Raw genomic sequence first — 26,556 nt, 5'->3', positions numbered from 1 at the left:
CAGCTCGATATTTTATTTACAAAAAAAGTTCTTAGGTTCAAAAAAACATTCAGTGAACCGAAAAAGTGAGGTCGGTAATATAGGTATTTAGCTGTGTCACATACCCTTAAGCATTCTAAATTATTTTTCTTGTTATCAAAAATAATACAAAATATCACATTTTTCAAAACTTAAATGTGGTTCCTGGCTCGAATTTGTATTCTCGTTTATCTCTCGGTTTTATTTTATTTGCCAACTATTTCCCGGTTAGTAGAGATCCTGGTAATGTAAATATGTTTGATACTTTTGAATTCATTACTCTTTAACTTAAAAATAATCATTTTCATTGTTTTAAATTTTGATAGCTTGGAATTATAAGATTGGAGAATAAATAACTTGAAAACCCCTGGAATATTTCAAAGAATCCTTATAAAAAAAGTAATTAACTCATAGAACACTTAAAAAGTCTTTTTACTTTACCTGCCAATCGCTGAAGTTCTTCTTGTGTTCCAGAAAGTCGAAAAATATTCCTACCTCGGTTGCTGTTTCCCGAGCGATAAGCTGGCGATCTCTCATTGCTAACCTGGCACTTTTAACTCCCTCAAGAGCCTGACAGAGTATCAGCACCAAATTTACTTCCAAAGCAAGTCTCGTGTTATTTTCTTCCATTGAAGCAAACCAGGGATCACTCGTTTCTCCATTTCCGTCGCTACGAGAACGATTCAATCCATCGTTTTCATTTTGCCTAGCACTTGGACTACTGATTTTGCCTACGTGGGATCGACCTGGTACTGGAATTAAAGCAGTTGCCCTTGAAAGAATCGTGTTCTCACAAATAAGAGGGTCAAAAGGTCTCCTGATAAGTCGTGGATTACTGAGAAGTGGCACAGTTACGTCTCGCCCTGTAAGGTATCCTGAGAAATCTACACCACTTGGATAGTTACTGATCATGGAAGAAGCTACTGAAGCTGATGAGCCTGTGTGGTGGAGGATTTTTCTCAAATCCTTAACTTGCATCCTACGGAGATTTTCTGGAGAGGCTCGTTCCCATTCTTTTTTGGCAGAATCAATTTTATCGTCTCGGGAAGTCGAAGAACGTATCGAACCACTAGATAAAGTGGATAAAGAAGAAGTCTGATTCGACGAGGAATGAGCATGAAGTTGAGCTTGAGTGAACAGTTGAGTTGAACTAATTATCGTACCTGGAAATAAAAAGTCATTTAATTCGAGTGGAACTTTCTCAAGAATTTGTTATCAAATGTTTCCAGGGTTTCTTCTCAAATCTTGAATATAATTCCTTGGAAATTCCAGGTTTTTTCCAATAACTTAAAATTATCAAATCTGAGTATGTATACAATTTCACGTGCTTATTGTAAATAAGGTTTTTAGGCCTTGTAAATAAGATCTAAATGTGTACAAATGGTACTATTTGTATGTAAAATTTAATAACTGTTTAGTTTATTAACATGCTTGATTGGGAAAGATAATACAAGCGATTGCAGGATATTCTTGAATATATTATCCCTATCGAATAATAAAGTGAATTAATAATACTAAACACATAATGAATCATTTCTTAACATTGTTACTAAAGTTTATGTATTTAAATGGTAAAAAAATTATTTTATTTGCATGCTTAAATTTCAGCGCATATTTAACATATTAATATTTGGAATAAAATAAATTCTCCTGATATTAGTGAAAATTATTGCGAAAGCATTGTTATATCATTTTATATTAAAATTAAAAAAAGTAAGCTTTCCAGGTAAGTATAGTTTCTGTTGAATTTTTATCTTAAAATTTGGGATTATTATACCATAAGTTAAACGAGGTCCAGAAGTGATGCACATTTGAGGTGGGCCAAAGTTCATCTCTGCCATTGGCGCATACCAGAAATCTTCTTGGGCGTATATCGTGTCGACGAGAGTGTTGAGTCGAGGTGAAAAATAAACGAAACTCATGGCACAAGATGTGTTGATCAAAATCAACTTGTTGACGAGAAGCTTTAGTTCTCCGCTAAGTTGTTTTTCATCACAGGTCTGTAATTCCTCAGCACTTTCAACACTGATTCCATCCATAATGAATTTTAAAATTCGAGGACGTAGCAAAAGATTGACTGTACTGTCGTATGCCAAATATGTACATTTCTGTAAACAAATAAAAATAATGTGAATTAGTTTCGAATTTTTAATTTAAATTAGATAACATAATAGTCTACTTAGACTTTACTATGTTTACCAACATTCTTTCTGAAAAACGTAAAATTGGATTAATTTATTTGACATTACCTGTGGAGCATTTTAGAGCGACACTTTTATTTTTGTAAATTTGAATTCCAATTATGGTTGGTTTATTTTTCCAAATTCGAAAAATAAATTAGGTTTAAAATAATGTTCAGTCGTCGACCAATCTATTTTCTTTGTAGATCAAGCGCAGTCGTAAATAATTTTTGAAAGATATATATGTTTCTATTATATTTATAAAAACTTTTGGTTAGAATATATATTTTTTTGTATTTTTAACTATTTTTAAAGTTTGAAGATTTACAAGCCTTATAAATCTTCAAGAGAGAAAATTCGACCCTGTAGGAAGGCCTTCAGCCTTCAGTCAATCTTGTGATCGAAAAGAAACAAAATTTCGAAGAACCGCGAAGTATTCCAAAGGCGTCTGTGGTAAGTTTCACCTGTGATCATCACACTGATGAGTCCGCACAGGTGAATCCGGGACGAAACGCAGTTAATCAGCGAGTTTATCTTGGTCCGTAGAATGAATGAGAAGGACTGCAGGTCCGCGCGAAGGCATCGCATCTGAGGGGATCAACGCGCAGAACTCGCTCAGAAGTCACTACCTAAAGTTAGTAATTCCCGAAACGAGTCTTAGTCTTAGGTCGTTCGGTCGACAGCCCGGTAGTTGTCAACCGCCGATCCTAGGCGAAAAGAATGAGAATGGAACCCGCGATCGTGCCACGCACTACCGAGAAAAAACCGGGATCGGACGGACCGCCAGATTTCCAAACGGTGCCGCACCAATTGGCGGAAACCTGACGGACACTCCATGACCTGCTGCGCTCCTCGATCGCAGAGATGCTGGCTGTCTATCCTCTGGCTACCGCTCTTTCGTAGCTGTTTTAACACCGAGCAACCTGCGCGCATTCCAGCGGTCTGGAGGACGGATCGAGCCCTGTCATTGGTAGCCCGCTCATCACCCACTGGAATGCGGCCTGAAATTGCTGTTCACCGGTTCGCAAGAACTTCGTCATTTAAGATGGTCGGAGCTTTACGCGGAATTGAATCGCCGTTACAAACCTGAGATCGCAAACCTCCAATTTCCGGGAATAAGTCAGCCGACTTATTCTCGAAAAAAGGAACATCGGAATCCCAAACCACGCTCGAGAATTAAAACAATGGTCGTTAATAGGTGAACTATATCAAGTCCACCCCTTCCCGGATATACTATCGGTTTACTACTCGAGAGATTAAAGAGAATTATTAAAAATAATATCGATGCATATCTCGCGGCAAGGTATCGATATGCCAAAAATGAACTAAAACTAATAAAAATATTAATATACATAAATTGTCCTTAAAACTAATTGCGCCTTTCCATAGGTGCGTACGGGCGAAGATCAACGGTTGTTCACCGGTGCTCTGGCTCGTAGGGTGTAACGCTGCCCAGCGTTACGCGTTCGTCTTCTTCTTTGGGAACTGTGGATTAGGTCGGAAGCAGGTCAGCTTCGACATAGGTTGACGTGCCTGAGCGCGGTGTCCGAAATCAAGTGCGGCTGTTCACCGTCACTCGATTATTGTCCTTTAACTAATTGCGCCTTTTCATATGTGTATACGTGCAAAGATCACGGTTGCTCACCGATGCTCTGGCCTGTAGGGTGTAACGCTGCCCAGAGTTACCCACTCGTCTTCTTCTGGAATTGTTGACTGGGTCGGAAGCAGGTCAGGTTCGACGAAGTTGGACACGCCTGAACAGCGGTGTCTGAATTTGAGTGCGGCTGTTCACCGCCACTCGATTGTTGTCTTTAATTAATGTGCGCCTTTTCATAGGTGCATACGGGCGAAGATCACGGTTGTTCACCGGTGCTCTGACTCGTAGAGTGTAACGCGGTGGGGAGGACGGATCGAGTCCTTTCATTGGTAGCCCGCTCCTCACCCACTGGAATACGACGTGACATTGCTGTTCGTCGGTTCACAAGAATTTCGTCATTTAAAACGGTCGGAGCTTTACCCGGAATTGAATCGCCGTTACAAACCTGAGATCGTAACCCTCCAATTTCCGGGAATAAGTCGGCCGAAGTATTCTCGAAAAACGGAACATCGGAATCCTAAAGCACGGTCGAGGATTAAAACGATGGTCGTTAATAGGTGAACTATATCATTATATCGAATAACTCACAAAGATTCAACTGCTCTTTAAAGCGGAAATTCAGATCAATTAACATGGCTGCGCAACGATTTATAAACTACTAAACCAGAATGCCTGACTGTAAAATTCTGAGTTCTGAGACTAAAAGCTGATCGAATCACACTGTACGGTGCTCCACGAGGAATGTGAAAAACCGAACACTTATCTTATCGTGTTCAATCCCTACCCCATACCTCTAGACTAAACATGCAGAAATGATCCTAAACTTCCTTCTCTCAATGGCCTTCCATGCAGGGCAACCAACCATAGCCCCCCCCCCCAGAAATTCCGCGAATCCTACAATTTTCATATAGATATAGGGTACGATCCTGCTTTCATGGATCAATTAACTCACGTTGTTATGGAGAATTTATTTATATTAACAAAGTTAAAATACTGAAAAATAAAAATGACAGTTCATTACATTTTACTATTCAATTCGTATACAACCCCCCTTAGTAGAATTCAATTTATCTTATTGAATTGAAGAACGATATTTTCAGAAAATATTTCTAATAAAATTGATCCTAAAATTAAAAAAATATAGAAATACTCTTGAATAATTCGGTAAAAGTAATTGTTTTCCAATTATTATCGTATTTTTTTCTGAAATGTCCCAGAATTGATTGAAATTTTTTCAAGGCTTGGACTGAATCACTGATGAGATTCCATTCTGTACAAGATTCAGGGAATTTTCGGATATTCAGTTCACGTGGTTGAGGTATTGAATATGCTGCGTTCCCTAATTCTCTTGAATATTGAAAAGGGATTAAGTCGATAGTTTCCAGAAATTGACTTTTTGCTTTAAGATAAGCTTCCCGAGTGTCAATAAATTTAGGTATTATTGGATAGTAAGAGACAGATCTTTTCTCCTTGTTTCAAGAAGAGAAACATAATTTCTTCAAAACGGGTTCACTTTTTTTCAGAACTTCGTAATGTGCAGTCAATACTCCCTTCGATTGATTCACTGAGACCTTTATGGCAAGATCGTATGCTCAGATGATGTAATTAAATTTCAATAAAAAATTGTTCAAATATTAGGACGTGCACATTATTATCTTTAAAAAAAGGATGCTAATTAAAGGATAAAATATAAAGCGTGATTAAGAACTGACTAGTCAAAAGTTCACTAGAGAAATTAAGCAATTAGAAATGTGAAACTGGATAAAGCAGTTAAGTAAACGATAAAACGTTTTAAAATACGTGACAGAAATCCAAATTAACGATATCATAACTAATTTAAAATTAAAGAAACACTTGATAATCAGTCGATTAATAGTATGACTCATTATCAACTCCTCTGTAATTAATTAAAAGCTAAAATAGTATTCAACATTTATTTTCATAATAACCAACAATATTTTACGGATATTATTATTACATTGTGATTATTTAAATACCTATTATTGTATAAAAATTCTAATTAATCATACCACGATCTAAAGATAACATGAAATTACAAGAAATAAAACAAATAATCAAGGATAATTAAGAATTGAATCAAAAGAAAAAATCATATAATTTTTTTATTCACTAGAAAACAAACATGCTTTAAAATATAAAACACATTGAAATATAAAATTATAAGTCATACCAAATTTATATCTTAACTTCAGAATTAATATACAATACTTTTGCATCGAGAATCAGACTTTTGCATTTTTGTTATAACGTTAACAAATCCTATTATTATTGTTCAAATATTGTAAATATTATTGAGAGTCTAATAATTTTTTATTAACAATAGTAATTTTAGACGAACAATCCTAAAAGAACAACAAATTGTTAAAGAGGGTAAATCTACATTTAGAACCACGGGTATAATATGAAATTGTTCAAAAAAATTTACTTTATTTGAAATCTAATGAGTTTTTATTAAAAGTAGCGACTTCCGGTAGATAACGCCAATAAAATAAAAAATGGAGAATTTAATACTCAAGAATAATCTAAAAAATCTTGTGACTTTTTTTACTAATATCAGTTTTCGACGAAAAACACTAACATAACATTAGAAAAAATAATTTAGAACTGTAAATCTTCTTCGAAATGTAATCCATTTTGTTTGAAATAACAAATATCCTGTAAAAAAAACGTTTAGATAACCTGAAATTTTTTAAAATTTGCTACTCATGTTCGAAATTTAATGATTTTTGTTTTAAAATATCAGTTTTTGTTCTAAAAAGCTAACGTAATCCTAAATTGTCCAAAGTTTATGAACCTACAAAACCTAATTATTTTTTTTTTTCATAAAAATGTCAATTTCCGGCAAAGCACATTAATAGAACCAAAAACGCAAATTTTGAAAAAATGTAAATCTTTAAAATCTAGCGTTTGTTTATTAAAAATATCCATTTGTGGTTAAAACCACGAACGCAGCTTAGAATTTTTAGGAAGTATAAGTGATCTTCGAAATTTTCTTATTTTATATTAAAACTCTTTTTTTTGTTTAATACTGATTTCCAGCGAAAAGCGCTAACATAAAACATGTATAATATTTACAATAATTGATTAGACAATTAAAAAGTTTTAACTTAACAACATAATAGTATTTAAAAATCAGAACTGTTTCTCAATTCGTATAAGGTTCTTAACCCTCAAACGGTACACTCCAACCCAGCATACGTAAACGGTACAATGGTGCGAATTCGATTGTTTGCAATGTTAATGTTAATAATTTAATATATTAAACATATAATAAACAACTAGCATATATCACACATATTTAACATATATATTCAATATATGTGAAGATAATCCGCTGCAGCTGTGTTTGCCTAAGTGCCAACAAAATGAAAAAAATTCGGGAGCGAATTCGCACCAGTGTACCGTTTTTGGGTTAAAGATTTTTGTTCCTGAAAAGAATTATTTGTAAATTTAATTCCCAAAATTTCAAATTTTAAATAGCAAACAACTTCAAATAATGAAAATCTAATCAGATTTTCAGAAAAAAAAATGATATCGAGATTTTCGAGACATGTATCTTTATCACCATTGTTTTAAAATATGGAAACAAGATAGACAGATTCTTTTATTGCGTCTCTGAAACTTGCAAGAAAGAAATACTTTTTGACTCAATAAAAATAGCAATAAAAATTATTTCACTCACCACTAAAGTTTCTCGAACACTCGGTTGTATCGACTCCCAATAAACTGGTTTCGTTGATAAAGTTGAAACTAGTGAAATTAAGGATTGAATAAGATCAGCTGCCACAGGATCAGCAGTGTGCCTCAGCAAAGTAGAAACTTCTATTAGTTGATATTCGTGAGAACCTAGGAACGTAACCACGTACGAAATGTACGAAGAGGAAGATTCGCTTATCACAAGTCCAATTATAAATTCTAAGCCAATCGTGTAAAGAGGCCACCAATCCTGACATCGCCATCTACTCGTACTAGTACAATCCTGTAAAAAAATAATACTCCAATCTATTTGAAAAAAATCGTGCCTTGTAACATAACATTATCAGACTGATTACCATCACAAAATACTTACATCGTACAATGAATCCAGAACGCTGTTCTTTAAATCTGTAGGTGGAATCAAAGCAAGACAGAATTTTGCCATAGCTTCTTCTTCAAACTTCAAAACCCCAGAAATCGATCTGACTCCAGTTCCTAGCAACGCAAGAGCCGCTTTGCTAAATCTAGCATAAGGATGTTTCTGCATCGTGACTCCAACTGTCGTCATAATCTCAGGAATCAATTGTCTAAGTTGCAAACACGCAGTTTTCCTCCTCCGACTATTCGAATTTGCCTCAATCTGATACTTCAAAAGTTGAGTGACTAAACTAACAGTCAAAGTAGCCGGAAGCGATTCACAAATCGCAGTCAGCTCCATCGCATCCAAATCTTCATTCGCTCTGTCAATTTCCTCTTTTCCCTCGCGGTTTATAAACTTCCTCTTCTTCTCTCTGCTCCTCGCCATTTCCCTCAATTCCTCAACATCTCCAGTTGCCAGGACACAGGATTGTCCCAGTAAATATTCCAAAGTCCCATTATCTTCCACGAGAGTATCTCCAATCAGCTGAACTAATCCCAAAACTAGACAAATCAACGTCTGCCTCAAGCTTCTACCATAAGCTCTATAAAACTGTACAATTTCTTGAACTAGTTCTGTCATCTTGTTTTTTAAATCTGAAGAATCTCCAATACATTTGGTCTTCCAGGAGGAAACACATCTGAGAGATATTGATGCCAACAACATTGTAGTTTTCGCGTGAGAACTTCGCTTCGCAGACGATTTCGGAGTCGGCTGTTTCAGCAATTCGAGTAAATGATCCAAAGCAAGACTCGTGGTTTTTTGAGTTTGTTTTTCATCTACAGGATAATTCCTAGCAACTCTTTCATCCGTCAGAGTCACTAGAAGTTGATACCAGGACTCGAGAATCGTCTCATAGAAAGGCTTGTGGCCATCTTTTTCAATAACGACATCTTCTTCCTCCTCTCCATTTGTCATTTCTGATCGAGGAATGCTGTCGAAAACATAACTCGCCAGCTTCTCCCAGTAGTCTTCTTTTTTGTCAAGCAACTTTTCTAGATTTGTCTGGAAGTCCTTTTCCAAAAGGGTGCTTTTAAACAGCTCCAACGTGACAATATCAATCAACTGCGAATAGCCTCTAACATCAGGAACTAATCTACGAAATAATGGGGCGAACAAATTACTCCAAAAATCTGCCCTTTTGCGGAAAAAGCTAACGAGGATTTCGTTCCGATGGTACCACATCGCCCTTAAAAGACTCAAAGTTGCATCATAAAGTCTATCGTAGACGATGTCCTCTTCCTGATGAATCCTTTGCATATAAAGATCCAAAAATCTGGTACAACCCTCGGTCAAAAATTCATCAGCAGGTCTCGGAAAAATTCTCCTACGCTCTGCTTGATGCATGATGTTGAAAAGAGCCTCCGTTAATCCAGGTTGACGATCAAGGCAAACTGCTACCAACTCAAGAATCGCGACCTTGACTTCCGCAGCACAAGTGGGAGACATCAATCGAGAAGCAAAAGTTTCTCTGATAGCGGTACCATCCATTCCCATACAAACTAAAAGTGACATGGAGAATCCTTCAGCGAATTTCTTGAGCAATCTAACCGCCATTGCTTGAAGTGCAGGACTAAACCAGACGTAGAGATAATCAACAATAGTTGGGACGATCAAGAGACCATTTGGTAAAGAAGGAGAAGCGTAAAGAGCGATTTCGAGCGGGGATCTTTCCTCGATTCCAAGTCCCAGATTCTTCCGATACATCAGGAGTCTGTTGACTACCGAAAGAGCCAATTGAACACTTTTTATCACTTTGAAGCCCTTCCCAGCGATCCAATCAGTCTCATTCATCATTCGATTACTCAAAGCTCGTTCTCCAGTTCTCACGAGTTTCAAAAGCGCGTGCCTTGGCTCCAAATGAAGTAGATTATAGGTTACAATAAGTCTTAATTCATTTCGCGACTCGCCCTTTTGTCCTGGGACTGAATCGAGAGCTCGGTGCAGGCAAAATACGCTTTTTAGCCAGAGTTCCACCTTCTCAGATTCTGACTGGAAGTACCAGGAGTCTAGTTTTGGAAGAACACTCTGAAGCAGAAGAACCATTCCGGGAATTTCGACTGCGTACATGGCTTCTTTACTGTGTCGGGCGATTAGATAATTAGATAAGGTGTCTAAGTAGGCGTTTAGAATTGGATAAGTGTGTTGTATGGTCTCGATACTTGAAAGCCAGGAAGCTACAAGGCCTCCGTCAAAGGAGACGGCTTCAGCAAATTGTGTAGTTTTTTGGTAACGATCATCGAAGCGAGGATAGACTCCGGTTCTCATTCGAGAAAGGACGTCTTCTGGATATCTGAGGACGAGTTTTGAAGAGACGCGGATGCAGGCAGCGACTACTTTGTAGATACTGAGAGGAAGAATTGGATAGGAGAATCTGTTGATGATTTCAAAACTCAATTCTGTAGGGATGACCATACTTCGTGGAATTTCTATATCCACTGCAAGGAGAGACTCTAGGAGACCGAAGCCCTGGGTGACTTGTTCCGGGAGAATGGCTTCTGTGTTGCTCAGATTGGCCATTCCACCACTCGCTTGGAGAAAGAGCTGTTCGATTTTGTGGTGGAAGGCATCCCAGTAAGATCCTTTTGTTCGCCAGAGGATAACATCGAATTCATCGCCGTCGTCTTTTCTTCTGGCGGATTCGATTCTTTCACGAGGAGTAATTTTTGGAATTGTGAAGGTGTTCCTGTGAATGGTGCACTCTTGTTCGTAGGGTTTTAGAGGTTCGTTCGAGCGAAGTTGTCGTCGAGGAAGTTCGAGGGTTATGGAGGATAAATTGTCCAGCGCTTTTACTACCTGAAAAATGTCATTAATGAGATGAATAAGAAACAATTGATATCTAATTTAATACATATTATGTGGAGGCCTCGGACTCATTTCGTAAATTAAAAACAGTGCCATTAGTAGCAAAATAGTGTTATGCATTTTTTTACATATTAAATCGAGGGGTTAACTATTTTTTTAATCTGATCTCCAATATCTTTTTAAAGCCTTCACATTTTCAGAATCACTTGAAATCCTTTCAATCCCTTAAGGGAATGTGATACTTAATACTTAGAAAATTGTGAATTTTACCAGCTTCAGATTCCCCTGGCTTGTTTTTCTAGAATAATAAATATTTCGTCTTAAGAATTTGGGAAATGATAGCGAACATGCTAACGGACGTCCCCACACACTTTTTTGTGGGTTAATTCAAAAAAGTTTTAATTTAGCAAAATGTGATTAATTTGCATAGCACTTAGGAAATAGTATCGATTTTTTCAGTGTTAGATTCTCCCGGTTTTTTCCTAGGATAAGAAATATTTTGCCTTCAAAATCTGGGAAATGATAGCGAATATGTTAACGGACGTCCCCACACACTTTTTTTGTGTTCTTTTATCAAAAAATTTTTGATGTTGCTAACAACGTGCGTGTATATTTCGAGGTTATGTGTGTTACAATTCACCCGAGCGTTACTTCCAAACTACACAATATTTTTGGCCGAAAACTTTGGACGTACAAATAAACATAGTAACTAATCTCCCGGAACTAACCTTGTTTGCAGACAATCAAAAAAGTTTATTTCATCAGTAATTTCCAGAATATCGGAAAGGCAGAGATGAAAAACGACGCAACCTCAAAATAATGCATAAAATTTTTATTTAGCACAATACATTTTTTTCGTTATTATCCCTCAAAAAATCCGGGGACGTCCGTTATGATATTTTATAGCATCTCTGAATTCAGTTTTTAAAAATGTTCATTTTTTTAGAAAAAAGCCGGGGGAACTGTAAGTATCATATGCCATTAAATATGGTGAAATCTCCGAAACTCGTAGAAATCCTGGAAAACCCTTGGAAATTTCATTTATTCTCTAAATTCCTCTAGAAATCCATTTACATGTTATAACATGTGACATTTGTTGACATGTTACATGTGATGAAGCTCCTTGGAATCCTTTGGAATTTTGTAAATATCGTAAAAATTCCCTAAATCTCGTGAAATTCCTCGGAATCTTTTTTATGTACTATATTCCTTAAGATCCAGGGGAATTTTTTAATTTCCTAAATCTTGTGATATCCCTAGAAATAATTTGACATCTCGTACAAAGGGATAGTATCATCCTCTAAAATTCCTTTAAAAATGTTTAAATCTTTGAAATTCCTATAAAATATGAGAAAGCCTCTTGTAATCCGTTAAAATCTTTTCAAATAGCCTAAATGCTTTTAAATCTTTGAAATCTCTTGCTTGTCTTATGAAATCTTTTAACTTTTTACATTTATTTTATATTCATACGAAATTCTTTTAAATCTAATTAAATTCCTCGGAGACCCCATGAAACCCGTAAAAATTCAGACAAATTCCTTAAAATTTAATTTACTTTCTAAGTTTCTGTAGAAGTTCTTTGAAATTTCTTAAAAATCCTTGAGATCTTTCGAAACCTTTTTCAAACGCATTGACTTTTTAAATCAATTGACAAATTTTGAAATATGGTCAAATACCCTAGAATCTTTCAAATCTTTAAAGACTAGATATTTTAAAATCCTGTAAATTACCTTGAAATTTGTAATATCTTTTAAACTTTCTTCAAAAACTTGGCAAATTTTGAAATCATAAAACATTTTGAAATCTCTTAAAATCCTTTGACACCTTTGAAATTTTTTAAAATACTCTAAAACATTAAAAACTCTATAAAATCCCTGAAACTAGTAAACATCTTTTAAACGCCCTTGAAATCTTTAAAATCCCGTGAAATTTGTAGAAATCCCTTGAAATGTTTTGAAAATTCTTGAAATCCCTTGAAATACTTGGAAATTGTTTCATTTTTTTCAAAATAGTGCCATCGCTAAAAAAAGAGGGTCAAATAGTGTGAATTGTGGCGTCATTCCCAGCTCTGCATGTTATGAATCTTACATTTTTAGCACTGGAGACAGAAGCTGTGGCTAATCCAGTAACGACAGAGGTGAGTGGTTCGAATCGATAAGGGAACCACTGTGCTGCGAACTTGTAGAAAATCCACAAACCGTCTTCCTTTTCCTGCCAGAATCTCTCAGCGAGTTCTGGATACCTTAAGACAGAGGCGACGGCATCAAAAATTCCGGTTAAGGTATCAAGTCTGTCTTCGTCGATAAAAGCGCAAAGGAGAGTCAAAAGATTGTAAACGCTGCTTCGAACTATTTCGGCATAATGGGTGTCTTCCCTGATCATTTCGGAGTCTATCAATGCTCGAAGATAGTGGAAAACGTTTAACTGAATGGCACGAATACCAAAGGGTCTGAAGCAGTTTAATACATCTGCGTTGTCTGGTTCGACTGCGTAGTTTCCTAGCATCCAGGCGAGAAGCAAAGGTCCGTCTTGTGGCAAACTATCTCGCAGACATTTGTGCTCGAAAGTGTCCTGCATACTTTTCCGGACGCCTTTGATCCAGTCCTCCATACCGGAACTAAAGAAACAAATGATAAGTTAGTTTAGTTTATCCAAGGCGTTTACTCAATTCTTGGAAATAACTTCCTTGACAATTCCAAGTTTTTTCCAGGTATCTCATGTTTTTTCCAGGTATAATTTTTGGCGAGTTTAGTATAAATAATGGGTTAGATTGCAGAATATGGGGGTCACCTGTCACCTCTGTTTTGGCTGGAAAAAAATTTTTGTTTGACAACAAACTATTAGAATCTTTAATTTCAACAATAAATGAAGCGATTTGATGAGGGGAACATTGAAAATTAATGTTACTTTTGTTACTATGATGTCTCAAATATGGGTCTGTCACGATATATCGTAATGATTATATTTTACGAGAAGTTGGAAATGGGTAGTGATGTGACCAAAATTGTTTTTTTACTAGACATAGAGGTGTTTCTGGCCGTTAGGATGTCTAAAAACACCTAAACGGAGAGTTAAATATGATCATTCCGATATCGTAACACACCCATATTTAAGACATCGTAGTATCAAAAGTAAAAATAATTTTAAGCTTCTGTCTGGTCAAATCCCTTCGTTTATCGTTCAATTAAAGATTCTAGAAATTTGTTGCCGAAAAAAACTGGTTTTCTAGCCAAAAAACAGACGACGTCCCTATTCTGCAATTGCTCCAAATAATGTTTTTTTTTTAGTTTCTAGGAATTCAATTAATATTATAAGATATTCTTAAATATTTTAGGAAGATAGATTAATTAAATAATACTAAAAGTATCATTAATAAGTTCTTGAATTAATCTCTAAAGTCCATGAATTTGAATTATAATTCAACCAAATTTTTATTTTACCTAGTTATACTGGAGTTTTATTTTCAACCGAAAAGATGAATTAACTACTGAAATGATCGATATTTAATTGTAATACTTACATTTTCAAGCAAATATATGAATTTTTAAACAAAACGATTAATTTTAAACAGGAGGATTAATTTTCTATTAAGAAATACGACTTAAAAAAATGAATTTTGAACAAAAAAGTTGAATTTTCAACTTAAAAATACCAATTTTCAACCAAAAAGTTGAATTCTCCACCAAACAAATGACTTTAAAATTAAAATGATGAATCTTCGTATGGAATAGATACATTTTAAACAAAAAGATTTATTTTTTAGAAAAGATTTCAGGTTTTAAACAAGTAGTCTTATTTTTAACCAAAAAGATGAATTTTGAACTAAAATAATGAATATTTATATTTTTTCTACATGTCTAAAAACAATTTTTTTTTAAATATTAATTTTTATTTCAAAAACCGTGAAAAAATTAGCTAAAAAAATAACATCAAACTATTTTACACTTTTATCTGGTCAATACCATAACATCCAAAAATATAAAAACATTCGAATGTTGGAAAAATTAATTTTAGAAGTATAAGGAATTATTACATCGGAATTCAAAGTGTAGGGTTTGTGAAGAAATTAATCTCGACTCTCCGTACCTTAGTGGGTAAGAGAATCAGACCGGCAATCTCAAAAACCTGGGTTCTGATCACAGCGGAGGTTGAGAGCAATTTTTTCAGAATTCAAAAATAACAATAAATATTAAACAAATATTGAATTTAGACCAGTAGACAAAAAACAATTACCATTAAATTATTTAATACATTTTACCTATCCAAAGCCATAATATGGAAAAAATGGAATATCTGAATTTTAACCAAAAAAGAGGAATTTCCAACAAACACGATTAATGATTACCAAAGAAAATAAATTTCATAGAAAATACATGAATTTTAAATTAAAAAGATAAATTGTCAATCAACAATTAAATAGTTAAATTTCAAATTAAAAATTAATGTTTAACCAAAGAGTTGAATTTTCAACTAAAAGAATGTAATTTTCAATTGGAATAGTTGGATTTTCAAGTAAAAAAAAACTAACTTTGAACAAAAAATAAAATAATATAAAAAATTAAATATTCGAAGAAAAAAAATATTCAACTAAAAAGATTATTTTTCAAACCCATATTTAATAGTTATATTTTGATACTGGAATTTTGAACTAAAACCGATCAATGTTCAACTAAAAACCGAATAGATGAACTTTCAGTTTAAAAAATTGATTTCAATCAAAACACCGAGTTATTCTATTCAATATTGAAATTTAACAAAATGAAGTATGCTCTCGAAAAAATTCCCAGACATTTCCAGGTATATAAAAATTCCCTGACAGCTCCAAATTTTCCATGTAGAATAGACACTCTTTTATTAGATTCTCTATTCTTTTCGATTTATAAGTTAATTATACTCACTGTTTTGTTACATCCATAGCGACTAACAACAAAGCAGTCTGACTGTATTGAATATCCTCGATTCTTTTAGCTACAATTTCTTTGTCCTCTCGACTATTGTAACTGATTAAACGTCTAGGTTCTCCCTGAAAAATGTGCTTTAAATTAAAATCAAGTGATTATGGAGGGAAAAAAACCTCTGTAAACGAAAAATATAAACAATATCTTACACTGATGCTTGCATAGACGTCACTGAATGAATGATCAGAAATGTGAACGTCGTTTAAAATAACAGTGTATATGTGTAACAATTCCCGCATTTCGACTAGACTACTATTGTAAATCCGGTGAAGATGATCCTCGCTAAAAAGTTGCGATCTAACTGGAGGATTAATGAATTTGAGAACCTCAATCTGTTTCCGCACAGACTCTAATAAACTGCCAAGAAGAACTTCATCGAAGAAGTTAGTGAATTGTTTTTGATGAGGATGCTTGGTGTTGTCTCTATATTCTACCATGAGTTTGAGACACTTTATTAAATTCACTCTCTCTGCATAGTAAAAACTCCAAATATCCTCAATTAAATTTCGCATGGCGGTCAAATCGGTCAGTTGAGAGGCAAAAGTTTCAGCACAATTTCTATACTCGTAGAGCATAAAATTGCAGACTAGATCCCATGTTATCGTTGCGTCTAAATTCTGAAAAAGAATACAGACGTCAAAATTAAAAAATTAAAGCTAGAAACGTGAAGTCTTAAAGATTGATATAACCAGGTGGCCGAAAAGCTCCATTTTCAAAATTCGTTGATTTTTCCATGACTAATTTTTCATTATAAGTTGTTAATGTATTATCCTCTGGACTGTCACAGGCTAACTTGCTCAAAGAAAGTGAAAAGTTGACCTATTTAAACCCAAAGCCACTAAAAGTGACTCATGTGCATAATTATGTGACTAATATTCTTTTGAATTTAAAATAATTCAAAAGACCTTGATGAAATTTATATGAATTCCAGGTGAATTTTAAATAATTACGGATAAATTCATGAGACTTAAAAACAATTCATGTTAAATTCAAAAGAATTCAAATGAATTGGAAAATATTCGAAAAATTCTATTTATATCAGTAAAATTGGAGTGAATTCAAAGGAATTTGAGGGAAACGAGAAGAATTTAATGATATTCATAAGAAGTCAAGCCCAATAAATAAATTCATGTGAATAGCAAATAATTGAAAAATATGAACAAATTAATTGAATTCAGTATGTTTGAAATGAGTTTAGAAAAATGTAAGGGAATTCAGGATGAATTAAATGAAAACTTTTAAAAAATTCATTGAATTGAGCAGAATTCAGTGAATTTACAATAATTCAAATGAACTGAAAAAAAAACATTTTAAAATCTCTTTACATCTTTAAAATCCATTAAAATATTATAAAATGCGGTGACAGCTCTTAAAATTCAATAAAATTATTGAAATCCTCGGAAATCTTATAAAATGACTTGGAATCTTTTTAAATATTTTAATACTTTATAGGTAAGGTAAAATATTGCCATATCTCCCAAAATTGTATGAAATTCTTTACAAGCGCATGCAAAGTTTTGTCAATCCCTTAAAATCATTCAAATCCATAGAAATGCCTTGAAATTTTTTTAATCTTATGAAAATGCCTTGGAATCTTTTACAATGTCCTATAATATTTCAACCCCTTGAAAATCTTTCCAAAGTAACCAAATCTTTTGAATTTCCTTGAAACATTTTAAAGCTGTTAAAAATTCTTTATGGATGTTTTAAAAATACCATAAAATATTTTAAATTTCCTAAAATCTTTTAAATCCTTTAAAATTCCTTGAAACTGTATTTACCTCTTGAAAATCCCTTGGAAATTTTAAAAATACCCGAAAATCTGTTAATTTATTGAAATCAATTAAATAACTTTAGAAATACGTTTAAATATTTAAAAATATTTTATATCCCTGAATTCTTGTGAACAAATGCTTTTAAATTCATTAAACTATGATAAGGCCCTGTGAATTTACAAGAAACCTGATATTTTCTGAAAACATGGGCAATTTATAAACATATCTTAAGAGCTTTTAAAATTCCTTAAAACCAGTAAAATCATTGTAAATTACTTTGAAATGTTTAAATCACTTCAAAATACATGAGAATCTTTTGAAATACCTTAAAATATTTTCAATGCATTAAAATTCATCGAAATCTTTAGGAATTCCTTGAAACATTTGAAAGATTTTGAAAATTCTTTGTGAATGTTTTGAAAATACCCTAAAATCTTTCATATCCCTTAAAACACCTTCAAGTTATTGAAATCTATTCAAACCTTTTTCGAATCTTTTGAAATACCCTAAAACATTTTAAATCTTTTAAAATATCTTGAAACATTTCAAGGCTCTAGAAAATTGCTTAGAATTTTTTTAATTACCCTAAAATCTGTAAAATTCTTTAAAATTAATTAAACTGATTCAATATCCCTAGATTTTTTTTAAATGTCCTAAAATCTTTAAATTATTTTTAAAACTTTAGAAATAACTCGGGAATTTTTAAAGATATTCTAAAATCTTATAGGCCCTACATGATGTTTAAGTTATATTTTATTTCATATTATTGAATAAAACCGAAAGTCCCAGATCCAATTGCAAAATTATGATTTATAAGTTTAGATTATAATAATTAGTATAAACATTGAAATTAAAAAAATTAAAATAAATAAAACTAAAGAAAATTAAAATGCTCTGGAATATTTTTAAATGCCCTAAAATGTTTCAAATATTTCGAAATATTTTGAAAATTTTTAAAGCTTTTAAAAAGTCTTTGGAATTTTTAAAAATGCCCTAAAACCTTTTTAAATCCCTGAAAATTATTGAATTGTGTTTATATTTCTTGGTATCATTTTAAATATTCTATACTGGTAAAAACATGATTTAGTTTATTGAAAAAAGGACTAGTGATCTTTTCACTTAAAAAAGGGACTATGTACTTACTTTAATTTTAAAAAAGTGATATGAAGAAAAAAGTTACTGAAACTGTGTGGCAGCCCAGATTATTGTTGACAGTTACTTAAAAAGCTTCTGACAGAAAATTACATTGTTTTTTCAAAATCCCCGATTTTTTTCTGACTCACTGACCAACAAAAGTTTCCAGCTTTTCCCTGATTTCCAGGTATTCCCTGACCTGTAGCCTCCCAGTATAAGCTTTAAATATTACTTACCAGAAGAGGAGCAAGTTTACTGATTAAATCATACATTCTTGGTGGAGGATTCTTTTTATAAATAGTCTGTAGAGACTCCTCTGTGAATTTTTTAAAGAAACCAAGCCCATCTCTCAATATTGGAGTCGCATTTTTTATTTCGTCTTCCACAAGTTCTTTGTCGCAGCGGCAAATAGTTCCGGAAATAACTGACCACAATCCCTTACAATACCTATTTTATTGAAGAAAATAATTATTATATATTATAAGAAGCCTCGAAATTTGTATGAATCGTATGGATAAACAATTTAATCAAGTTACCGGAAAAGTGTATTTTACTTACGGTATATTGCCAATTGGTTCAACCGACATTTTGCCAAATGTTTCTAGTCACTTATGCACAAAAAATCACTGACTTATAATCAAAAGTATACATTTCTTTCTAGTTTTCACGCCGGTAAAAGACATTCGATCTAACGTGAACGAGAAACGGGCGCGATTTCTATTTGTCTTTCAAACTATAGAGGTTAGAATTTTAGGTCATGTTTACAAAGTTTACAAAGGAACCGCCATTTTTCAACCCTCTAAAACCTTGGACACTTGAAAGGCTTTAAAAAATAACAATTTTAAAATATGTGGTATTCGAAATTGAATATTTTGAATTTGAATCATTGTAAATCAAATAATTGACCTACTTGGATGCAATAACCGCATCCTTGCGTTATCATATATCATAAGTCACTTATTTTTATTTCTTCTTCATAAACATATGTGCGAAATAAATGAAAAAACTTCTAAAAATGCGGTATAACCGATATTGCAGCCAAACCGCTCAATTTGAAATAAGAAAACTTTTCGAAAAATAAGTTTTAAACTGAAGTCTTTCAAAAAAACATAACAAACACCCACTATTCCCGCCATTCTTTCTCGCTACCTGATTAGTCACAGAAGAAACTGTCCAGAACTGAGCTCCCTGAGCTCCACCTTCGTGTGGATTTGACATAAGAGGGTACCTGCAAAATGTCAGTTAGAAACAATACATCCCTTAAATTCGTCGTTCAAAATAATCGAAACGCCTAACCTACTCTCGAAAACCAAAATTAGTGTTTTTCTCGATTCATTCATCAATCATTTTTAGAAAATGGTGAATCAAAACTGTATAGGTTAGAAGTTTTAAATACATCATTGTGTCGCTTGTTTGGAAATTACCCCGAAGGATTCATATGCGAACCTGTTGAAGCCTGTCTCGAAGAACGGAACATCCTGGGTTAACCGAAAAGTGGTGGGACAAGCAGAGTACGTTTTTGAGGCAAATTCGGAGTTCGAGGGACGTAAACTCGGACAGGACAAAAAAAAAAGGACTGTCCGTGTCAATTTCGCTTTGAATCGTCTTCCTCGAGGGTCGGTCGGTGTCCTCGGTCCCTGGAAGAAGTGCGACTACGAAAAGAGCTTGTATACGATTCGTCGTAAAGGAATACACAGCTCTGCAAGGGCGCGTCGTTGATTATTTTTACGACGGAAACTTGATAAAATGGCCGACAATTGGACACAGAACCCTCAGAACATGATTTGCCGGTAAGAATTGCCTTTGATTTCATACCTAAAGCTACCCGCATCGTCTCCATTTTGTTCTTTGGCTTTTTTTATCTTCTCCTCGGGTTGTCAGTGATTCACTTTGCGAATCAAGTTTCTCTAGTGGTCGAAAACGACGGGAAGGATGTGGAAGGGAAGTCGTTTAGAATGTCAACAATAATACTCAATGTAAACACTGAGTTCTTTTGTTCGTTCTTAAATTCGATATTTTGATTTTCTTGTAACGTCAATGACCGCGAGTATCGTTATGTGCTAACGTTTTTTGCACGGGGAATGCGAGATTGTGTGTTTCGAAGAATAATCTAGTGAATTTACTTGGTTCTCCATTTTCGCATTAGATTTCAAGATAGTTTGCGCTTTTTTCTCCCTTTTATCAGGTTTTGTTTTATTGGTTGAGATTTTTTAATTTGAAGCTTTTCAAATTTGAACATTTTTACAGTTTCGTGTGCATCATACTGAAATCGCTATGTGGGACAGAATTAAATAAAAATGGTTTAATTTGTATGACTTAGTTTTGTTTGGAAATATGATCTAATTTTTAAGGTCTTGAAATTAAGCTTAGTCAACTTGAATTACTTTTAATCATTTAAATAGTGCAAGCACTTTTTTAGAACTTTATACGGAATCAAGTTACCTTTGAGATTTTTTACTCGTTAAAATAGTTAATGTTATATAAAGACTGCCTTAACTAATTTCAGGTACTTCAAAAATGGAATGTGTCGTGAGGGAAACAACTGCAGATATCGACACGTGCAAGGAAGCCAAAACAACTTAAACTTAAGTCACGTTGATCTAAACCCAGAAGTTGTTTATCTTAAATCAACGACAGTCTGTCGCTTTTTCAATCTAGGGACCTGCAAATTCGGAAATCGATGTCGGTTCAGTCATAATTCAAACAACCATTCCACTGCCACAGAAACAGCAAACTCTGAACCTCGCACCTCGAACAGCTCCTCCACGTCTGACTCGGAAAGAATGTAGGTTTTGTCTCCAAATATTTTCAAAACAATACATCACAGGGTTTACTACTTTCAGACTTCATCTCTTTTTGTTAAAAATTTTACTTTTTGCTTGAAAATTCAAATGTTTTGCTAAAAAGTCGTCTTTTTTTTATTGATAATTAAACTACTAAGTTAAAAGTTGAACTAGTTTTTTAAAGTTCATTTTATTGTTTGAAGATTAATTTTCGTAAGTGGAAATTGATCTATTAAATTTTTCTTTGATAATTATTCTTTTTTGGATAAAAATACAACTACTTGGGTGAAACTTAGGTTATTTTTTTTTTAATTAATTTTATTATTTGAAGATTTCCTTTTTTTTATGAAAATGTATAGTTTTCGTTGAAAATTCAACTGTTAAAGTTTTCAGTGCAAATTAATTTTTTTTAAATTAAATTACTTGATTGGAAGATTAACTGCTTTGTTAAAAATTCATTTTATTGATTTAAGTTTACTTCTGTCGACTGAAAATGTAGATATTTCATTTTTATTTGAAAATGTATCTTTTTTCGATAGAAATCATTCTATTAGGTAGGAAGTTGTACTAATTTGTTAAAAAATGCTTTTTTCTTTAGTTGATGAATAACTTTGTTAAACATTTATTTTATTGATTAATTTTTGTGTATTGAACATTCATCATTTTAGTTGAAAATTAATTGCTTTGATTAAAAGTTTTATTTATTTTGTTGAAAATTCAGGTTTTTCTTGAAAAATTAATGTTTTTTTTTTATAAAATTAATCTTTTTGGTGGAAATTTTAACTATTTTATTGAATATATTTTTTTGAAATTAATTTTATAACTGAAAATTTAACTGTTCAAGACCTTTGTTGCAAATGTTTCTTTTTTAGTTTTAAATTCGACTTTTTCGGTTAAAAATTCATGTATTTTGTTGAAAAATCGTCTTTTGGTCTAAAACTCATTTCCTTGCTTGCAAATGCATCTTTTTCTATTGAAAATTTATATATGTTTTTAAAAATGTGTCTTCTGGTAGAAAATTAATATTTTTGGTTGAAAATTCTTGTTTCTTTTTTGTTAAATATTAATCATTTTAGTTTAAAAAATTCATTTCGTTAGATGAAAATTGAACTTTTTGTTTAAAAACGATTTTTAGGTTGAAAGATACATTTTTTTAAATTTAAAATTAAAATATTCTATTTTATGTTCAAAATATATCTTTTTAAATTGAAAATTCAATTATTTGATTGAAAATTAATCGTCTTGGATGAAAATATATCTCTCTGGTTAAAAATTTGACTATTTTGTTGAACATTTGTTTTTCTAATTGAAAATTAATTTTTTTAACTAAAAATTTAACTATTCCAGTTTTTTTAGTTGAAAATTCAACTATTTGGTTGCAATTTTATGTATTTTATTGAAAATTCGTATTTTTTATGATTAATTCTTTTGGATTAAAAACCTATATTTTCAATTGAAAATTCATGTATTTCGTTGAAAATTTGTCTTTGTAGACATTCATTCATTCGATTAAAAATGTCTTTTTTGTTTGTTAAAGATTCATCATTTTAGTTGAAAATTCATTTATTTCGTTGAAAATTCATATTTTTTAGTTTAAAAATTCATATTTTTCGTTGAAAACTCAATACTTCTACGTTTTAACATATGTGGATTTACTTTTTTTTTGTACTTAAAATTTATATTCCAACTTCTCCCTGACCCCTTATAAGATTTTGTATGACTCTCGTCCCTAAAAGAATTTAAGATAAATGTAGATATAAATCTTGATTAAAATTGGTAAAGGTTAGGGAAACTGAAAAATGGGCCTGGGAAAAGTTAGGGAATTTCGAAATTGGGATTTTCTAGCAGTCCTGAATTAGCCTCGCATATACATATATCTTTTTATAATATAGTATGATTTTTAAGAATCGATTTGTGATATTTTTATTTTTAGAAGTGATGCCGTAATCACAAGCGATGATTGGGCGAACGCACCAGAATTCATACCATCGTCCATCCCAACAACTGCCGCGGCTTCATATTGCGCAGAAGGATCCGGAGCATCTTTATGTGGAAACGTAACGTCCGCGGTTTCTTATGCGCAAGTGGTCAACGCATCCTCTGGTCAGACTTCGATTTCGGCATCAGATCCTCTTTGTCCATACGCGGAGTCTAGTGGCATTTGCAAAAAGCTCAACTGCCCTTATCTACACGGAGACATTTGCGAACTATGTGGATGCGCTGCGCTTCATCCGTTAAACGAGGAGAGCCGAAAGAAACACACAAATGTAAGGATTTCATAAATTCCTGAAGCGTAGCCACTCAAATCTGGAGTCATTTAATTGAATTGAATATTCTTTGATAAATATAAAAAATATGTATCACACTGTACTTTTCTTTTACAGGCTTGTGTTAAACAACACGAGGTCGACATGGAGATATCGTTTGCGATTGCGCGCAGTCGAGATAAGTCCTGTGGGGTTTGCTTCGAGACGATTATGGAAAAATCGTCACGTGAGCAGAGGTTTGGTATTCTGCCAAATTGCAACCACTGTTTTTGCTTGACTTGTATCAGAAAATGGAGGCAAGCGAAGCAGTTCGAGAACAAAATCATTCGAGCCTGCCCAGAGTGCAGAATACCCTCCGATTTTGTTTGTCCGAGCATGTACTGGGTTGATACGAAAGAAGAAAAGGACAAATTAATCACGGATTATAAAGGCGCCTTAAGGTGAGATAAACTTTTCTTAAGTTATTGTTGTAGCTTAAAAAGATCTACGAAATGATGATATTAATTTGTTTTTGTTTTCACCTTTTGCAGTACCAAAGATTGTAAGTATTTCAAGAAAGGCCGGGGTAAATGTCCCTTTGGAAACAAATGCTTTTACCTTCACGCATTGCCCGATGGCACCAAAACCGACGTGGGTCCACCGGTTCGACAACGTCGCAATGCCGATTCGGACATAGATATATTTCATGTAAGTCGAGGAACACTAGGTTACTGCTGCTTTTTACCACTTTACATTTTATTTTTGCTTTGCATCATATTTATTAACTTTGTACATTATTTCTATACTGTAGTTGTGTGTTTGCTTTGGTGCTTTTTATCTCTGTTTCGCTTTTTCTGTTCGATAGAATTGTTTTAATAGATCTTTTGATCTAATGCTCCTTTACGCAAAAGTGATTTTCTTATACTAGTATTCTAATTAAGTGTTTTATTTTACTGAGAAGAGTCTTAACAAGTCAAAATATTCATTTTGAGAATATTTCAATTTCAAACTCTGTTATTCATCAGATTGTTTGAAAAGTGTGAAAAGAAATTGAAGGTTTCTGTTTTATTGTGAGACGTGAGCTATTTGAAATAATGCTTATAAAATTGTTGTGATGACTTGTCAGTTATCAAATTAGAAAAGTGTGTAACTATTTTTAATTCGAGTGGAGAAATTTAAAATAGAAGTTGAGTGATTTTAAATAAACAAATTGAGCAAAATTGAAATAGTGATCAATTTATTGAAATATGCCTTTTTAAATCAAATTAATTTGAACGCCTAAAATTTGGAAAGCTTCAAACTGCGATATAAATTATGGAAAGTTCCTGATCCGTATTAGACTGATGTATTTGAAAGTCTGTTGGAATTTGAAGATGGATGATTTTTAAGTTGGAGTTAGTTAGAGATTTTAAGTTTTATAAAAATTTAAACTGAAAGGTTTTAAAATATAAAAGTAATTTTTATTTAAAAGAGATCCATGCTTAAGAATATTAAAGGTTAAAAAATTGAGGGATCCATAATCTCCATTATGGACTTAGATTAGTATATTTGAACTCTAAAAACTTCGGATTCTTTCCTTTGAGGATGAGTAATAAATTTTAAATATGAAATTTTACCCTAAAAATGGATTATTTTTAAATTAGTTTTGAACCTAATCAAGTTGGATAATGAAAATATTGAAATTCTTTGTAGCAATAATAGAAATTAAATAACAGAATAGTGTTATTCATAATAAGCTTTAACGGAGTTAATAAACAAATAACAACCTCAACAAAAATTTACAGGAATTTCCGTACACGAGGATTAAGTGGTGCACTCTTCGTTTTGTATTTGAAACGCGATATTGCTTCTTCTAGGTTTTTCAGTTGAAGTTTTACCATTTTTAGTTGCAAGCCTCTATATTTTTGTTTGTAGAACAAGGAAATATTACATTCAGAGATGCAGAATTAGCGATGCAACGCTTAGCCTCAGTTTACAGTTTGTAAAATTGCAAAGATTACAATTTTTGATAGCGAGATGGTAGAGATCTTACGTCTCTAAAGACGGAGATCTTTATGTGCCCTCTTTTTTACTAGGAGTTTTAGTATCATGACGCCGCTACTATTGGCCCTTCGATCGCTCCACCGTATCCATGTTCAATATTGTTGTTTTATAAAAACGATAAGTTAGAAATCAGGTTCCGAAAGCGAAAATAAGTGACTGAATTAATTTAATCTACAAACAAAATCTGGAACTTCTAGTTCTAATAAAAAAAAAATCTTTGAATTTTTCCAGCAATTACTCCTGTGGGATTTTTTGGACGAGAGAGGAAACCGTTGGATGTACAGCTTCGACGATTTCGATGACATAATCAACAACATCTCAGACTCGGATTCTGATGACTGGTCAGAATACGAGGTTCACGTCGTCTAGTCGTCCGCTTGGAAAAAATTATGAACGTGTCGCTCCGACCTGCCCCGAGTTGCACTCCTGCGGTTGAGTTGCATCTTTAGCCCTTGTTCGATCGCCTCGAAACGTACTAAGTAAAAAACAAAACATTGGCGCTTGAAAGTTGCTCTATCGATTAGAGGTTTGCGCCTTAATGACCCCGGGTGATCTATTGATATATTCAAGTCTCTGGCAGTTCGTCCTTTTCCTAAGCCGACCCCAGTGGAGCCGCGAAAATCGATCAAGCGTTTGTGGTTGTCTACGAGTGATTTCATAGATTCTAGGGATAGGCACACTTTGGCGAATGCGGTGGGAGTCTCTGTAATCGTTCGCTTCTATGTCTAATAATTAGGGGTAAATTAAGCTAGAACGCTTGGATTTCTGGGATATTTTGGGCAGTTGGGAATGCTGCCGTTAGGATTCGACGCCTTTCGTTTAGCACCTTACAAAATTCCCCGATTACGGACTCAGCCTTCGGTCGATCCTCCATTCAAAAAA

General features: G+C 33.2%; 2 protein-coding genes across 2 annotated transcripts in view; one reads left to right on the top strand and one right to left on the bottom strand.

Moving 5' to 3' along the window:
- LOC117174298 (nucleoporin NUP188 homolog) overlaps positions 1-19,318 on the bottom strand; it is a 26,413-nt gene extending 7,095 nt beyond the window's left edge. Inside the window, exons 1-9 of the mRNA XM_033363268.1 lie at positions 19,161-19,318; positions 18,839-19,049; positions 15,843-16,310; positions 15,634-15,758; positions 12,824-13,352; positions 7,886-10,726; positions 7,499-7,795; positions 1,796-2,126; positions 460-1,181 (exon numbers count right to left, since the gene is read on the bottom strand). Coding sequence (XP_033219159.1) covers positions 460-1,181; positions 1,796-2,126; positions 7,499-7,795; positions 7,886-10,726; positions 12,824-13,352; positions 15,634-15,758; positions 15,843-16,310; positions 18,839-19,049; positions 19,161-19,189 — 5,553 coding nt within the window. The 5' untranslated portion in view covers positions 19,190-19,318. The remainder of the gene's footprint in view (positions 1-459; positions 1,182-1,795; positions 2,127-7,498; positions 7,796-7,885; positions 10,727-12,823; positions 13,353-15,633; positions 15,759-15,842; positions 16,311-18,838; positions 19,050-19,160) is intronic.
- Positions 19,319-19,858: 540 nt separating this feature from the next.
- Positions 19,859-26,556, top strand: LOC117174123 (probable E3 ubiquitin-protein ligase makorin-1). Its single transcript, XM_033362904.1, has 6 exons — positions 19,859-20,392; positions 21,109-21,387; positions 23,319-23,652; positions 23,770-24,092; positions 24,183-24,339; positions 25,906-26,556. The coding sequence occupies exons 1-6, from the start codon at positions 20,349-20,351 to the stop codon at positions 26,041-26,043; spliced, it is 1,275 nt and encodes a 424-aa protein (XP_033218795.1). The 5' UTR covers positions 19,859-20,348; the 3' UTR covers positions 26,044-26,556.

Source organism: Belonocnema kinseyi, chromosome 6, assembly GCF_010883055.1.
Source record: "Belonocnema kinseyi isolate 2016_QV_RU_SX_M_011 chromosome 6, B_treatae_v1, whole genome shotgun sequence".
NCBI classification, from domain to species: Eukaryota; Metazoa; Arthropoda; class Insecta; order Hymenoptera; family Cynipidae; genus Belonocnema; species Belonocnema kinseyi.
Note: the sequence above shows the minus strand (reverse complement) of the source record. Positions and strands in the feature narration are given on the sequence as shown.